The sequence below is a fragment of the Sciurus vulgaris genome, assembly GCF_902686455.1.
Source record: "Sciurus vulgaris genome assembly, chromosome: 14".
Classification (NCBI taxonomy): domain Eukaryota; kingdom Metazoa; phylum Chordata; class Mammalia; order Rodentia; family Sciuridae; genus Sciurus; species Sciurus vulgaris.
Window position 1 is genome coordinate 58374102 of NC_136475.1, and position 18687 is coordinate 58392788.

Sequence of the window (18687 nt, forward strand, 5' to 3'; positions counted from 1 at the left end):
AAATTTATGATTACACAAATGGTATGCCTTTACGCCATGTACAAACAGAGAAACAACATGTATCCCATTTGTTTACAATAAAAAAAAAATGCAAGACACATGAATGTGTTTAAAATTATAGACTGAAAAGTTTATTGACTTTTCAGATTCCACATTACAGTGATCAATTGTTGAATTTTGGTTGTATCAAAATATGAGATCTATAAATATCTGACTAGGATATTAAAATATATTTTCCTATTTCAAAAAAAAAAAAAAACAAATAACCCAATCAACAAATGGGCTAAGGATATGAACAGACACTTCACAGAAGAAGATGTACAAGCAATCAACAGATATATGAAAAAATGTTCAACATCTCTAGTAATAAGAGTAATGCAAATCAAAACTACCCTAAGATTCCATCTCATCCCAATTAGAATGGCGATTATCAAGAATACTAGCAACAATAGGTGTTGGAGAGGATGTGGGGAAAAAGGCACATTCATACATTGCTGGTGGGGCTGCAAATTGGTGCGGCCGCTGTGGGAAGCAGTGTGGAGATTCCTTAGAAAACTTGGAATGGAACCACCATTTGACCCAGCTATCCCCCTCCTTGGTCTATACCCAAAGGACTTAAAATCAGCATACTACAGAGATACAGTCACAACAATGTTCATAGCTGCTCAATTCACAATAGCCAGATTGTGGAACCAACCCAGATGCCCTTTAGTGGATGAATGGATAAAGAAACTGTAATATATATATTTATATATATATATATATATATAAATATATATAGTGGAATATTACTCAGCCATAAAGAATAATAAAATTGTGGCATTTGCAGGCAAATGGATGAAATTGGAGAATATCATGCTAAGTGAGATAAGCCAATCTCAAAAAACTAAAGGACGAAGATCTCACTGATAAGCGGATGATGACACAAAATGGGGGGTGGGAGGGCATCAAGAATGGAGGAAGAAGGGACTGTATAGAGGGATAAGAAGAGTGGGAGGGGTGCGGGGGGAAAAAAATAACAGAATAAATCAAAAACTATTACCCTAGGTAAATGTATCCTTACAAAAACGGTATGCCTCTACTTTATGTACAAACAGAGAAACAAGATGTATCCCATTTGTTTACAATAAAAATGAATTTTAAAAAAAAGAATATCCTACTGAGGACTGAAAAAAAAAAAATGTCCTGGGAAATAATGACGACCTTCATTATGGACCTAATTACATGTTGACTCACAAAACCCCTGGAGAATGAATTTTTAATGATATTTCAGAGTAAATATGATAAAATGTCAAAAAAAACCTATGAGGCATCACCTTACACCTGTAAGGTTGGCTATTTTATCAAAAAGATAAGAGACTACAAGCATTGGTGAGGATACAGAGAAAAGGGAATCTTTGTGATTGTTGATGACAATATAGAATGGTACGGCCACTGTAAAAAGCAGTTCAGAGGTTCCAAAAGAAATTAAAAATAAAACTACCGTATGACCCAGCAATCTTTCTTATGGATATATACCCAAAGTATATTAAATCACTACCTCATAAGTATCTGTGCTTCCAAGTTTATTGCAGCATTGTTCATAATAGCCAAGATAAAGTAATAACCAACATGTTCAGTGATGGACAAATGGATCAAGAAAATGTGATTTATATACACAATGCATTATTGTTTGGCTTTTAGAAAGGAGATTTTGCCCTCTGTCACACAACATGGATGAAACTGGAAGACTTTATGCTAAGTGGAATAAGCCAGACACAAAGAAAAATGTACTGCATGATCCCACTCATATGCAGAATCTTTAAAAAAAAAAAAAAAAAAAGCCAAGCGTCAAATACACTGAAGTAGAGAATAAAACTGTGGTTACCAAGAGCAGGGAAGCATGGAATGGGGAAGTGTAGGTCCAAGAACGCAAAGCAACAGAAATGTAGGATGAACAAGTCTAGAGATCAAATGTACAACATTATGAGGGTTTACTCAACATTATACTGTGCTCAGGATTTTTGCTAAGAAAACAGTAGGTTTTAAGTGCTCTTGCTGCAGCTTTTAAAAATGGATAACTACTAAAATAACAGATACATTAATTTGCAAGACTTTTTCAACACACACACACACACACACACACACACACGCATGTATCTCAAAACATCCTGGTGTTCACCTTAATACACATATTTAAATTTAAAAAGACATGGGAATCCAGCTGTCTTGTGTTAAAGTAGACACTAATAAGATTTGCAGAAAAGCATAACAATGCCACTCTACTCACTAACTATTTTTTGTTATGAAAAAGTTATTTTTCCACATATACAAACAAATAATTGGATTTTTAATTGAATAAGCCAATATTTTTTCAATTTCTTAGTTTTAATTCCAAATTGTTAAGTACATATTTGCAATCCACATTTAAAAATGCTCTTTGGGGTCCTCAATTTTTAAGAATATAAAGGAGTATATTCTTAAGAATATAAAGAATATAAAGGATAAAGGATAAAGGAGTCCTTTATCAAAAATGTTGAGAACTAAAGGTACAGGAAATTACTAAACAAATGAATAATACAGTCAAAAAATATGGTACAGCAAACAAGTTTTAAAGTGGAACAGAAAAAGGCATATGACCTATTCAACTGTAAATTTAATTTGAACTCAGTATCAAAAGAAATAAAAAGATTGTAGAAGTAAGTTTAAGTTGTTTTAATCAGGCTTTTAAAAGCATACCATGAGAAGATACAATTAAGAAGTACTTAAATTTTATGAGGCTATTTATTTCAAGAATCTTATTGTAGGGTACCAAGAAATGAAGAAAGATAGGAACAAGATCTATAATGCATTTTTAAATGATACAGTAACTCCCCTTAAACCTCTTCATAATAAATCATGTAGAGGAGAATAAGGAGAAAAACTGTCTTATTTTAAATGTAATTATTTCTATTATTCTAATTCCTAAGACACAGAATAAGAATATGTGCAGAGTGAAAACTAGCTAGATATAATAGCTGCCAGACTATTTTGTGATTTAAATCACTGGTAATATTACCATCTTGCGGTAAAATGAAGCATTGCAATTTTGAATGACAAAGAACCTGTAAAGGATTCACTATGCTTTTGATAAAAGACAGTAAAGTATTTTTGGCCTCACTATCCACCACACCCTCATATCAACTCCAAGTAAAAAGGACCTTCAGAGTTCTTTAATTTAAAAAAATAGAGATTAAAAAAAAAACTTTAAACAGAGAAGCAGTAAAGGAAATGTTCTGACACAATAAAGGTAAAAATAACTCCATAGTCAAAACCCCAATGATGGATGAAAATGTTTCTGTGGTTCAACAATTACAACTGTCATGACAGGGAAAAGTCCCGGGGAGAGATACTGACCAAATTATATTGCTATATTGTGTGCATGTAATAATATGCAACAACAAATTCCACAATTATATACAATAAAAAAGAAAAGGAAAAAACTATCATGACTAATTCTTAAAGAGAAAAATTATATTTTATAAGTATAGTATTAGATAAAACTTGTGTTCAGTAACTCAATATTGATTATTACCCTTTTTCATTTTTATAGGTTATAATTGCTGCCGTTCTTACATTCTCACATTTTATAACAGAATAGATTCTAGCATCCTTACTATTTTCTCTTCACATTGGCCTATGTAATTCTCATGCGAATTTTCAAAAGCATGCAAACAATCTACCTATTATTGACAATCTAATCTGAATTCTACTCTCACTTCTTGCACATACCACTCTATTTAATTTCAGCTAAACCACATAAAATCTATTGATGTGTGTATACACATCCCATGAGTAAGATAAAGATTATAAGAATCAGAACTGAAAAGACAGATAGGATATCAGTTTTACCTTTTATTAGCTAGTCTTTCCCAACTCCAAATGATATACGTAGTATAAACAAATATTTCCCTTAAAAGCAGAAGTCTAGATTCAGTAAATTCAAGAACAAACATAAAATGCACGTGGTCAATTTTTTGCCATTATTTTACACAATCAAAATAGTGAAGTAACCTGAATAATCCCCATATTCTTATTCATTCTTCATTTTGCTTTCAATACAATAATTGATTACTAACAGACACAAAAAGTAAAAGAAAGGGCATGTAAGCGTGCAAGCACTCATTTTTCCCACTTTCACTCTGCTACTTCAGAAATGATGGCTGGACTACTCTTTACTGGACCCAATCAAATTCTCTGAAACAACCTAATGGATGCTCCAAGCTCGTGAACTATATAACTTGCTTCTCTAAAGCAAGGCTTTGTCAGTTTTGTGAAATTTATTATTTTTTTAAAAACTAGTTTGAATAACCAAAGTTTTCTATCAATAATAATATGTGGTGATGATTTATACCATGTTCATTTAATGGAAATTATGTTGAGGTTCAAGTCATCTCCACCTTAAGAACATTACCTTGTCTAATTAAAAAACACTACCAAATGAGAATTCATTCTAAAGATATCAATGATACTAATTTACAAACATCATCGAACCTGTTGATGATTGCAATGTTTGATGCAAGCTGTGTGGCAACTGAAGGGTGAACAAAGGTGAATGGATGCTATTTCTGAAGAAGTCTTCTGTTGCTTTAGATTGCAAAACTTTGGTTTCCCAGAGCTGCAAAGAAAAAAGTATGCTTTAAGAAAATAGGATATTTACTTCACTTTTTAAAATTTTTAAATTAAATTGTCAGCTGATGGCACAATGGATACACACTAAACTATAACTGATGAGTTAGAACTATATTAGTTTTTTTTTTTTTTTTAAGTTGAAAACTACAGGAACAGAAACTTGTATTGTCTACAAACCTGCTTCAAGTCCTTTAAAACTTGTTCCTCTATACCTTCTTCAGCAAATAGATCCCGGATTCCTTCAATTACATCTTCAATTACAGATCTGTAGAGTTTAGGCTACATAAAAGCAATTATTAAAGTTTTAAATTCTCAAGTTTGAGTTATTTGCCCTTAAAAACATGTAGTATATACTTTCTAACCTTATAGTTTAGAAAAAGAAAAAAGCACCAGAAGGATTTTTACTAAGCACATGCCATTCCCAGTATACTCTTAGCTTTCTATAAATTGTGCTAGTTTCAGAGCCTTAGTTCCAGCTATAGACCCCTTGTTCCCACCTATCTACAAGGCTGACCTACAGGAATACTATTGAGATAATCTTATAAAGATAAATGGTTATGGTTATGTTAATTCTGTGTCAATATTTAACCTCCCCACTCCTTTATAAAAGGGAAATTAATTTAAGGCAGTTGGAAATTAAACTGTCTTCAATTTAACTTTTTCTCAAAGTAGCCACTGTTAGTGAAATATTAGAGTTCACTATATTATTTCCATAAATGTAACTAAACTCCAAGTCTTGAGACTGGGGTAATCAAAGCCTGTCCTACTTTCAAATCACACAAACCAAAAAATACACATGTGTATATATTCTGAACCCTTATTGAGTTAATATAAAACTGCACCAAAATGAATTTCCTACAGAAACTACAAAGGGCACTAACACATCTTACCCTTCTACAATGTGAATATTGTAGAGACAAAATAATATCCTAAAATGTTTTCTAGTAAAAAATTCCATGAAATAAAACTAAGCAGATTTATACCCAGATGAAACATCATTTACATTAATACAACAATGAACATGTGAAATAAACTTAGTCCTTCAAATCTATGTAAAGTGTGTTCCACCCAGGTCTCCAATCCAAAATGGCAATTCTAAATGAGTTGACAATACTGATCTAGTGGAAGTTCTATGGACAAAAAAAGACAAAATAGGAATTTAACTGAGTTGCTCTTGTCTCAAATTGCTTAATCAGGCCAAAATGAACACTATGGCATTCTAGGATTACTTTTTCATACTCCCCATAAAATACTCTAAATACTCCTGTACACTCCAAGAGAAATTAAATTCTAAACTAATCCTTCTAAAGATCCAAAGTAAACCTATGAATAGGCCAATCAGTAACATTTAAATAATATGTTATTCACAAGCATATCCATTAAGGCTAAGTGCCCTTAGATTGGTTGCTTCTTCTAAAACAGTTTACCCTGGTAAAGGCTTTCTAAATAGGTGCTTCAGTGTTAATCCCAGCTAGTGTGATCACACTTGGAGCTACAGGCAAAAATTCCTAGGGCTAAAAACATCTTTAAGATCTGCCCTCAGAGTGTAACAGCAGCAGTCAAAAAGAACCTATTAGACACAATTTTTCAAAAGCAAAATAGGTATTGAACATAGTTTCTCTTCTAAGACTACAGTTAGACTTCATATTGCTTTCCCTATCTACTATCTTTATTAAAACTATATATAATTCTGAAGTCCATCTTAACTCCTCTGCAAGAAAACATGCACACTACACTCTCCTTGAAGTTCACAATCAGGGAAATCATTATACCCTATAAACTTATTTTCAAGTATAAATATTTTATATTTATTAAAACAGTACTATAAAATGGATATACATTAAAATAACATGCCTCTAAAGATGAATCATTTAATTCCACTTATGTATATATGGAATCATAATTTTTAAAAAAACAATATGGACGAGCCCATTTCAGGAAATGTGAAGTCTGTTGATAATAAAGATGAATTTTTTTCTCTAATTTATGTTTTTAAGACTGATGAAGAGTCTCACAAGTGACAGTCTGTAAATTCTGTGAGGATCAGGTACTGTTTTAGGCACAAAGGCATTGTCTGTGGGCTGTACACTTAAGCATTAAATATGCCAGAGAGTGCGAAAAGGAAGACGATGGGGTAACAAGCCATATTGCATTGCCTGTTATTTCAGGTTAGTAAATAATATAGCTTGAATCAACAATGTCCATAGCAAAATTAAAAATTGGAGTACAAGTGAGCTTAAGAATTTCTAGGGCTGGGGATATAGCTCAGTTCATAGAGGGCTTGCCTGTCCAGCGCAAGGCCCTGGGTTCAATCCCCTGCACTGCAAACACTAATAATATAATTTCTAAACGTACAGGAAAATCTGCAAGGCAGAGGGTGAGTTCCACCTCTAAACACGTTCTAACCCTAACCTAGGCAACCTCAATTTGGATGAGGTAAACACCACTTCTTCCGGTTGGGCCAGGCCCAACTTCTGGCCAAACTACTGGCCCTCATCGGCAACCTCAATAGAGGTGAGGAAGAGGGTTTATTAAAGTGTACAGCTTATCACCGATGGCTAACGAGTGTGCAGGGTTCCACTTCCATGAACCCAGTTCTAGGCCGCTCCCCGTGCGCAGAGCCTGCGGCCCTCCTTACCACTGGGTTGACGCAGGCCATGACAGCGGCTCCAGCGGCCCCTTTGCGCCTGCGCAGCTCGGGTCGTGCTGCCCAGGGGCGCGCGGGCACGTTTTGAACAGCGAGGACGTTGCTGCGCAACCTCGGAAGACGCCGAGGGCGGGGCAGGGAAGAAGCATGACTTGAGCAGGGTTAATTGCATGAGCTGTGCCTTCGCAGACGAGAGGTTGACTTGCCTGAGGAAAGACAGCTAAGATAAATTAATGGTTAGGTCGGGCCTTACCATCTTTTGGCTGTTCACATGACACTAAAGGGCCTTTCCTCCGTCTGTGAAATAAAGATCAAGAAAATAGGGACAATAAAGTGTAGACTACAGTTCCACTTGAGCTTTGAAGGGTGTGATGAGAGATAAAAAGGGAGATTAGTAATATTTGCTTCTACCAGTTTTCATTCCTACCCCTAAACCCAGTTGAACTCCATATTTTTATATAAAAATATAGCAAGAGCCATATGGGCAGCACCAACATCACCTGGGGACTTATTTAAAATGCAAATGATCTAAGTCCATGCACACCTACTGAATCAGAAACTGGAAGGAGGAGCCCAGCATTCTGTAACTTCAGCATGCTTTCCAGGTGGTTTTAATGGACATTAAAATGAGACCCACTGTCTTTAGACACGGAGTCTCAACTTTGGTGTACATTAAAATCATGTGGGGAGCTTTAAAAAGAAGCCTGGTGCCTGAGTCTCACCCCAGAGAATCTGATTCTGAAATGCAGCCAAGGTGGAGAACCACTGTTTGAAATCAGCTCCCCTGTGCCATTTGGGCTCCTTTTCCTCAGGCAGAGGTCACCATCTTTTGACCTGCAATAATTCTGAAGGATGGAGCATACCATAAGGGGCATAGCTTACCTAGCTAAATGTAAATGTAAGCACAGACCACCTGGAGGGCTAGAAAAAGGAAGAAGTCATCGACTGCACCACTCTGCCTTTTAAGCAGTCTTTCTAGTCTGAAGATAAGCTTTGACTTAACCAGATGGCTATTTGATGATTAAAAATCCTATTAGGTTTAAAAATCGGTCGTTTATTTATTTATCTGTGACTATAAGTACAGTAGAATATACTCTACCACTGTATTTGCCTGCAATCAGGTACCTTAAGGTTGTGTGTTTCAAGCAGCTGGTTCACATGACCCCTTAGACAACTTTCCTAAATTGAAAACTATTGGAAATTTCTTTTACAAAAAGCCAAGAAGTTAATATGGTAATTTTTGATGGTTACGTCTCTACCTGGCAATTTGCAACCAGGAGTATTCAAAGTGACTTATCTTTCAGCCAAAATAGAAAAGCTAAAAGCAGACATTGATTCCTTCTATTATGAAATGCAATTAAATTATTCAAGCTAGGAAATAAGAAAGCTGGAAGGTCTCTTGTTTTCCATCTTTTCCATAGCAAGATTTTAAAATTTTATTCCTAAATGCGTAGGATTGGTAATCACCTAACTTTTTGTGACAGCATACCATTTTGTTGTACTTCATTATATATTATTCCTTTCTCAAGGATACATTATGGATCGTGCATACTTTTTTAAATTAAATTTGAAACTTGCTGCTCATAAAAAGTGACTAGCAGTTGAATTGTGGTCGCTTAGCACACTCAAATTATAGAAAGTTATGCATGTTAGCAAGAAATGTCAACAACTTTGTTTGCCTCTTGTGGTCTATCTGAATGGCCACTGGTAGGCTCAGCAGTATTTTCTTCTCAATAATAGATAATGACCATCAGAAGAGGCATGCTTTAATCCATGTTCAAGGTGATCCAAGTTGAAATCTGCTCTGAACCTTTGGTAGCCAGTTTCCAAGATGGTTCCCAGTTGATCCTTGCCTCCTTGTAGTTACCACCTAGTATGGTCCCCTCCCACATTTTACCATGGTTTGTCTGGGCAACCCAATGGAATAAAGCAGAAGTAATAGTACATCACTCCCAAGTTTGTTATAAATGACTGTAGGATATCTCTCTCTCTCTCTCTCTCTCTCTCTCTCTCTCTCTCTCTCTCTCTCTCTCTCTCTCTCTCTCTCTATCACTCATTCTGGAAAAGCCAGCTATTTTGGAAAAATTTGGTATATCAGAAGCAGTCACCAAAGGCAGAAGGTGTCAAGAGACTGAAGAAAGAGACAGAAAAATCCAGGATTAAACAGAATACAATTTAGGAGGGACTTATAGACAGAAGCAACTCTTAGGCAACAGTGAGACAGAGTATCCCCACACTCCAAGGCAGGAAGAAAGGGTTTATATACTAAACTAGACAAAGGAGGGCCATGACCAATTAGAATGTACCTAGGCTTTCTCAAAAACTAGTAACAGCACAAGCATGGCACAAAATGCTCAGCTATCCTGATGATTTCTTTTATCTCATAGGATTCGGAATGCATACCAGGGTCACATGGTGGGCAAAATGGCAATTTTACAAATGAAGATGGCTGTAATCAGGTGAAGCAAGATCCCTACACCAGTTGTCATGTCATGATAACACTCAGGTAGCCTATGGAAAGGCCCAGGTGGCTTGAAACTGAGACTCCAACCCTTAGCCATGCATTTTAGAAACCTGAAAACAATCGCATGTGTAAATTTAGATATGGATCCTTGCCTAGTTATCACATAATTACAGCACTGAATGATAGCTCTAATATATCCTTTTGAGAGACCTTGAACCAGAACCACTCTCTGACCATCTCCTAGATTCCTGATACTTGGAAATCATTGGAAATAATATTTGTCATTTAAGCAGTAAAGTGTTTAGGGTAATTTGTTACACAATATGAGGCAATCCATACAGAGCCCATTATCTTGTTGAACTGTGAGTAGAGAAGGCTTGGTTTTCCCTATTGTAATCTCAGCATTTAAAGTTTCTTAAGTACCCTTTTTGGTCACAAGAGCATTTTAAAAATATGGAAAGAAATTTTATAGACTGATATTTGATAGCTTTGACCCAAGATTATCATGAAACAAGCAGATTTTTATAGTTATGTAATGATCACATTTCTTTTGTCAATTTTTCAAAGTCAGGGGGAAAGTGTGTTGCATGCACAAAGCATTTTTGATGCTAAAATTGAAGTTTCAAAATCCCAGAGCCTCAGTGAAGCAATTTTACAGTGACTACTTTTTATGTTAGTAAATAGAGTATAAAAAAGGAATGCTAAGCTTCATTCCTTCTTTGAGTACTTAGTTCTTGAAAATTACAACTGTACAAAGGCATAAAGCTCTCTTCCAGTCACCTGGCACAGATTAGAGCATCAGATTTTCATGTTTTACAGTTTGCTTAGAGACCATAATATATACTTGTACATCATTGTATTAACATTAGATTTTGCAAATCTTAATAATCAGATTAATTTCTTTGCATTCTGTATATTCTCATTACTTTTACCTTGAGGTTTCAGTGATATTATTCCAAAAAGTAAAGAAATCATTTCATGTTGCTTTAATGTGTGAAAAGTCCCTATCTATGAAGTCTTTTCCTTGGATAAAAATGTAAAAAAATTATTTTAGAGACAGTCCATTATCTTTTCTATATTAAACTTTATAGTCAATTACAGGGTGTGTTGGTAACTGTATAGACTCTAAATAATAAATTTATCTGTAATGAAAAATATGAGTTAGTCTTTGGGTATATGGCCTAAGGCAGCAAATATTCATAATTAGTTTTTTAACATTTTACAACCAATGCATTAAACCCAGCAGTATTGTGTTTCTCTGCCTCTGCTTCATCCTTCACATTTTCCAGGAAATGAAAATCCAGATAATCTCTGCCTCCCCCTGTAACTTTGAAGTGGTTACAATATTGGCAGTTCAGATTTATTTATACTCCACACTTTTATAATATTTTCCATTTTCTAATACAAATCCAGAACCAACTGACAATATTTGAACAACTTTTCCACCATGATGAATCCCTCTCTGCACCCCAACAGAATTTCAGTTGAGGCGACCTTATGACATAATGCTGTGGCCCACTGGTGACCTTATAACACAATGGAATGCTGTTGGTAAGCATATCACTGAATTTCAAAATGGTTTAATATTCAGAAGATGTATACATTGTGTATATATATAAGTTACTGATAACAATAAACTCACAGAACATATGCAAAATGATTTTAAACAGTTTTCCCTGTCACTATTTTTCTACATTCTCATCAGTGTCTTGTTAAGGTTTCAATAACTTCCTAGATAAGAAATGATTCCATTTTAATTTCTTAATCATAATGTGTATAATTATACATGAACATGATATATTAGCAAGAATAATGCTCGTTGTCTCCAATTAATTCTCCAACCTAAATTTCCACTTAAAGAAGATGGAAATAATGACCAACAGTTTCAGTTTAAGCCTCTGATCCAGGGAAAACCAACCAGCTTTGTTCTTGAGATAACTGTACTTTTCTTTCCTAATTTGTCACATTTTTATGAGAGGTAAATAGAAGTATCTTGAATAGTCTGTATTATTGTCCTAGGTGCTTCAATATCAGGACAGGCAGAGACAACACAGAATAGATGTACCTCTTTCCCAATCCTTCTGCTAGGAACATATAAAAATTCTGCATCTTCCATATAAAACAACATAAGAAGACTCTTCGAGGTGGGAAGAATCAGACAGACTGGTTAGAGACCCCGCAACCCCTGGACTGACACAGCAGTGGGTCCCCTGGTTTTCTTTTTGCCTGATACCTCCCTGATTGAGTGCTGAAGAAACTGGCAACCTGGGAAATCACCAATGGTCACAGACAAGAAAAGTCCAACAAAAACCTGATGTCTCAAGCCAAAGGACCAAGAAGAAGCATTAAGACAGAAAACTTAAAACAACAGCAACTTGACTCCTTCCCAGACACCACAGAAAAACACCACAGCCCACTCCAACCCTTTTCACTCCTGCTTGTAATTGCTTTTCTTTTGGCTTTAGAAGTGGGCAATGTCATGGTCCATGAATTCCAGTACAGTATGATTTGTACAGTTCCATTTTTTTCCCTATGTTGTAGTACCTAGCATTGTTCTGGCCACATAAGAAGTTTCTAACAAACCCTTGTTTGTGTGTGTGTGTGTGTGTGTGTGTGTGTGTGTGTGTGTGTGTTTATGGGGGTGAACCTAGTCATTCCTTATCCAAATGTTTTCCACTTAAGGTTACATTTTATCCTTATGTAGACAAGTGAAGTAAGTCAAGTACCTAGTGTTGTCTCATGTACAAGGGGGAAAAAAACCCTGCAGCTACATAATGGTTTCAAGATACCATTAACCAGAGACAGGTGAGAAATAACTTACTTTATCAGATGTTGGGTATTAAATGAGAAAACATGATCCCTGGCATATAGTAGGTGCTTAAAAGCTAAGTGTGCTGCTTCTCCACATTTGGAAGCATTCAAAAAAAAAAGACTAAATTAAAATTTAAAACAAACATTTTAATCTTTTTCAACTCCTTGAGGAGATATATGTGTGTGTTTATTAAGAAAAATACATTTGTAACCATAAGTGTGATAGGTTTTAAATTCCTTGAGAACTGATGAAATTATTCATCCTTCTATGCTCCCTAAGTATCTAACATAGTACCTCCAATCTGTAAAGCATTCATTAAATATTATGATTTGAACTTTTTGTTAAGCAGTACAAACCAGAATTTCTGGTCTATATGTGGGGAACGATTGGAGACTAAAAATGCAACCATCCTTGGGGGAAGTAGTGCATTAAATTCATCCTACGCATTCATGCATGTGATATTTTTAATTCAATACATAGCTCCTAAACTCCAGCCAAGGGATCAGCTCCACACTACCAGGTTTGCTTCTACCGCTACCTATTATTACCCTTGTATATACGCTTCTTCCCAGAAAATGGGAAGTCACTGTGAGCAGAGCCACCCTAATCAATGTCCCAGACAGGATAAGGTGGAAAAAAAATATGTAAGTGATTAAAAGATAATGGAATTAGTATTAACAATAACGCATGAGGAGTAACTAATGTGAATGGGAGGCCCAGGCAAGGCTTGAGTAGGACCCCTAAACAGATCTGCAGAACATAAGGGCCAAAAGCAGCAGGCAAGGAAGAGTGTTACAGGAAAGGACACTGTATTAACCAGAGCCTGAGGCTTGAGAACAGGATGGGTTTGAGGAATGAGGGCAGTTCAGCTTGGCCAGAGGACAGAGAACAAGGAAAGCTGGAGCAAAAGCTGAGGCTGGCTGGTAAGCCAGTGCTAGATAACGTGCTGCTCTTCATAGACGGAAACATGGAAGCTAGGTCAGAGGATGGCCACAGTGGAGGCAGAGTCACACCTAAAGGTCTGGGGGTGTGGAAGAGTAAACAACACCAGAGGGGCAGGACAGCAAGGTCTAAATGACTGGCACTTGATTTTCTGAAGCCAGAAGGGGGAGGGGAAGCCTCCAGGAGCTTTGAGAAGATACAGGGGGAAGGGGCTGGGGCATCCCCTGGTAGAGGAAAAGGCAATAAAAACAGGGCTATGAGCTGGGTTCACAATCCTACCCAAGGCCATCTCTAATCCCAGAGCAAGTTTAATATAGAAGTTGTCCTTTTCCACAATGAGTTCTTAGCAAGGCCTTTAAAAAGTGTTTCAGAATATCTCAAAATTATCCACTGGAGAGACAGGCTTTTGGCATTTAACAATGCCACTGTTCAGAGATGCTCTTTCCTTGTCCTTTTCATGGCACTTGAGGACCTTTGGGTGGAATTCTCTCTGAACAGTGTGAAAATATCAAAATAAAACTCCGCAGAAAAAGGACAAGCACAGCAACTAGGTGCCATTTCCCACCCCCACGCAGCCACTCAAGATCTGCAGCATCTCAGAGATGAAAAGGACAAAAGGAGACTGAATTCTAGAGCATTCACAAGTGGGTTTCCCAAATCAGTGCTACCTTATCATGTATTCCATTAGAAGAGATTGATACTCTCGGTTGCAAAGTCTCAAGAACATCCTGGTTTGGGTCAGTACAGTTGCTATTTGAACACTAATATCAGTAAAGAGCATGTACTAGAAGATATAATCAAAGACTTCAAGAAAATAAAACTAAAATCTGTGGATCATAAGGGATTCTTAAAGAAATAGGGTCCTTACTGTCAATGGAATAGTGGAAAGTCTCTGAATCCTGTGCCACTTCTAGAGAAGGAATGAAGAAGTAATACTTTGACTATATAGGCCTTCATCCTGCACCTGTACCCATATTACCTATAGTCCCTGTCTTTCTCCTACTACAGCAGTAAACTGTTAGTTTGTTTTTTATCTAAGCCAGCCCCACCATTAGTGGCCTTGGGTCCCACCTCTTCTTGTCTACTTACAGAGATAGTCCTAGAAGTTGTCTCACTCTCTCCTTTGCATCATTAATTTTCCTTTTACCACTAGAACATTGCTAATATGCATAAATATCCACCATCCAGTGGCGTACAAATGTGGGTGTATGGGCAGTCAGCTCCAGTTACAGGCAATAATAGGGTGCATTGTTGAGAATTTAAGCACAATAATGAAATAACAAAGTCAGTCTGCATTTGGTTATCAGCACACACTGACAATCCTAAGTATCCACAATAAAGCACTCGCCACCCCCCATTCAGTTTCTTTATTAGCATACATTCTAAATAATTGATACAATTACTGTTGCCTTTTAATAATGCATACCAAAGATTCATATAAGCATATTTTAATTTCTTAACATTGAATAAACATTATACTTACATGGAAGTTAATTTGGAGAACCCCCAGTTATCCAGTTGGACCCCTGATACACATGGACTCAAGTATATGCATTCACTTTGGGAATTCATAATGGCAGTTTGTGTCTCCATCCCTCTTGGTAATACACATGCTTGGATTTAATCCATGGCATAATAAGCAATGATTGGGAAGATGAAGCAATAGAACTGAGTTTATTTCAATATTCACATGTCAAATTTTTATTTGTGCTTTTAAATTTAGAATAATAAAATGGATTATGGATTGCAAGATATTATATTTTTGTTTGAAAAGTTTTGTTTGGTCACTTTATACATTGAACATTTACTGTACAGAGGAATAATATTTTAAATTTGAAGTTTATTCTTCTCTTTTAATTATGAATCATTTTTATTATGTATCTTTTAATGAATACAAATATTTATATAGTTTGTTATGTGAGTGAAGTACATTTTGCTCTGGTAAGAATTTGGGGTGTACATCCTCTCCCTTTATAGATATTATGTCACACCTTATCAAACCCCATATGCAAACTACTGACCTCAACTACTGGCCTACACAACACACATACACCTAAGAATCTGACAGCTGCTTTGAGAGCTTAGTCGGTGGCAAGGCTGCACTCCTGCAGTCACTTCTCTGAAGATGGACAATAAAGAACTCAAGTGTAAACCCTCAGTTAGATCCCAAGCACCACCAAGAGAGAGAAAGCTGAAATCAAGGCAGGGACATACCCAGTTAGCCTTTGGGTTAATCTCAGAAGCCTCACCAGCACTCATGTGTGGCGGGCGCCCAGGTGTCTTCACAGATCTTCGCAGATCTCCATGTTGGACGCCATCTCTCCAGAAAGCCTCTCTTCTATAAAGGGACACCTCTCACTGCACTTAGGTTTTACTTTCCACAGAGGCCTGCTTCCAACCTAATTGAGCAACTAGACTTTAATTATTTTGGAACTCATTCACATTTTGGTGAATGTGCCTCACTTCTCAATGTGTCCCCAGGGGGATTTATTCTCACTATTCACCCCTCTTTAGGCATTATGATCCTAAGGAGAAATCACCTTTGTATGTCAATAAATCCTAGGATTCATAAATCCTACTTTGATCACATCCTTATTTTAATCATAAAAAGCAGTTTTATAACTAAACAATGAATCAAGAAAATAAAATATTAACATTAGTAGTAAGATTTAGCAGTTGCCTAATTTGCACCTTTTGCAGGTACTTTAATTATATTCAAATTCACTTAGTAGTTACTAGACAATCATTTTCATAGAATATTATTATATCAAAGCATAATAAAGAACCAAGGCTCCAACAGTTAGATATAAAAACCATGAATTCATGAATTAATAGTGGCGCTTTTCTTTATTTTGCAGTAACTTGTAGTCATTCTCAAGATTGTGAAGCCAGCAATTGCTTTATAATTACTTTGAATTCAATAACAAAATCTGAAGTAAGATTACCATACCAACATGACATGACAGCAACCCAGTGGAGTTCGATGAAGAAAAAATTTAAAAACAAAATGGAAAGTGATTAAAGTGATGGCTAAGTTTATTTTTAAATATGTAACACCTGCAACATCACAAATATAGTTAGTGAAAATTCCAAAGAAATACAAGCTGGAACATCCAGCGCCTGTGCTAGACACTGTACACTATTCAGTGTACATGGACTGAAAGATGACAAGAAATCATTTTCAATAAGCAATGACAACAAGAGAACATTTTAGCAAGAGTCAATACCAATAAGATAAAAATAATAATAATCAAAGAAAAAAAGAGAGACAGTAGTAGAAACAAAGGTCAATACTCGGGTCTCAAGGAGAGCAGGGGAAATCTCATTCTAACCAGCTATTGTCCTGAGGTTCACATTTGTAGCACAATTCCGCAAACGAGTTTGAGAGGTTCAGATCATGCCACCCCAAAAAATGCTGCTTTGGTATATTGATTATTTTAAGTTGAAGACACTTGAGAAATATCAGTTGCAGGAAGGGTCTCTGACCTCTTTCTTTCTACCTAAAAGCAGGTCATAAAATTTCCCACAAGCAAGGTGGCCTCCTGTGCTAGGAAGAAAACATTCTTATTATTAGAGACTGGGAGTCGATGCCAAAATGGATCAGTACACACAAAACTACTAAAATAACTCTTACCTTCCATTATGTTCCCCATGTATTTCCTGGTCACTGTCCCCAACCCCTTTCTCTTCTCATGTCAGCACAATTTTTTATTCTTTGTTTAAAAGTTATATAAGCATTGTGGTCTAAAATCTTTATTATTTTTTATTATTATTAATTATTATTATTATTATTATTATTGGTACTGGGGATTTCAACCCCGGGGTCTCACTAAGTTTCTTAGGACCTCGCTAAATTGCTGAAGCTGGCCTCCAACTTGTGATCCTTCTGCTTCAGCCTCCAGAGTCACTGGGATTGCAAGTGTGTAGAACTGTACCTGGATCCTGAAGGCTTTTTGGGGGGTCTTTATACTCCCACATACACGTAAAAATATTAAATGAAATATGTATGCTTTCCTTCTGATAATCTCTTTTAAGTCAGTTTAATTCTTAGGCCAACCATAGGACCAAAGAAAGTAAAAAGAAGTCTTACCTCCCCAACAGAGCATCTACTCTCTGGCTCTACATGTGCTTACTTGGCTTTCCTTACCTTCATTCCAATGACACTTTCTGTCAAGGCCACGAATTTTCATGTTGCTAAATTCAGTGGTCAATTCTTCATCCTCATCTTACCCTATGGCAGCATTTGAGCCAGTCAACTACTTCCTTTCTCACTGGGGTACCATTCTCTGATTTCTTCTCCTCCAGCTACTCTTCCTCAGTCTCCTTTACTTGCATTATCCTCATTTTTCTGACCTCTAAACTTTAGAAGCCCTAGGGCTCAGTTCTCACATCATTTCTAGTATTTTTATTCACTCCCAGGTGATCCCAGCCAGTCCCACAGCTCTAAATTCTGCTGTCCCCAAACTGGCATCTCTAGTCCAGCACTCTCTCCTGCCTTATAAATCCAAGTACTACCATCTCCACTTGTATGTCTAATAAGCATCTCAAAGTTAGCACATTCCATTCAAGCATAAATTCCTGATCCTTCTCCCCCAAATCTGCAAGTCTTCCCCTTTCTCCATAAAAGATGGCTCCATTCCATAGCTGCTCAGACCAAAAATCTTAGAATCCATCTTCCATTCCCCTCTTCTCCTCACTCCCCACATTGGATCCATCAGCATGCACTGTTCTCTCTGTATTTCAAATATGCCTGGAGCCCAGTGATTTTTCATCTCCCTTCACCACTCCTAATCACTATTACTGATCACACCTGGTGCTATGGTCTGAAGGTTTGTGTCTTCCCAAAACTCACGTTGAAATCTAACCCTCAATGGATGGTAGTAAAAGATGGGGACTTTGGGAAGGAATTAGGATGTGAGGCTCCACCCTTACAAATAGGATCAGTGCCATTTAAAAAAAAGAAAAAGGGTTGAGGGAGTCCTTTTGCCCCTTCCTCCAGGTAGACAGTAAGATGGCACCATCTATTAAGAACTGACCCTGCTGGGGAGATAGCTCAGTTGGTAGAGTGCTTGCCTTGCAAGCACAAGGCCCAGTGTTCAATCCCCAGCTCTGAAAAAAAAAAAAAAGAACTGACCATTATCAGACATTGAATGTGCTGGCACCTTGATCTTG

The 18687-nt window shown here is 36.6% G+C and overlaps 1 protein-coding gene across 4 annotated transcripts in view; it reads right to left on the reverse strand.

Annotated features, from left to right (window-relative positions):
* Positions 1 to 18687, reverse strand: part of GTF2A1L (general transcription factor IIA subunit 1 like) — a 121603-nt gene extending 102916 nt beyond the window's left edge. Inside the window, exons 1-4 of one of the 4 annotated variants that reach the window (XM_079111630.1) lie at positions 14999 to 18687; positions 7289 to 7503; positions 4828 to 4929; positions 4513 to 4636 (exon numbers count right to left, since the gene is read on the reverse strand). In XM_079111630.1, the coding sequence (XP_078967756.1) occupies positions 4513 to 4636; positions 4828 to 4929; positions 7289 to 7309 (247 nt within the window). In that variant the 5' untranslated portion in view covers positions 7310 to 7503; positions 14999 to 18687. Of the gene's footprint in view, positions 1 to 4512; positions 4637 to 4827; positions 4930 to 7288; positions 9335 to 14998 lie in introns of those variants that run through there. The other 3 variants (XM_079111632.1, XM_079111633.1, XM_079111631.1) reach the window with 3 other exon arrangements.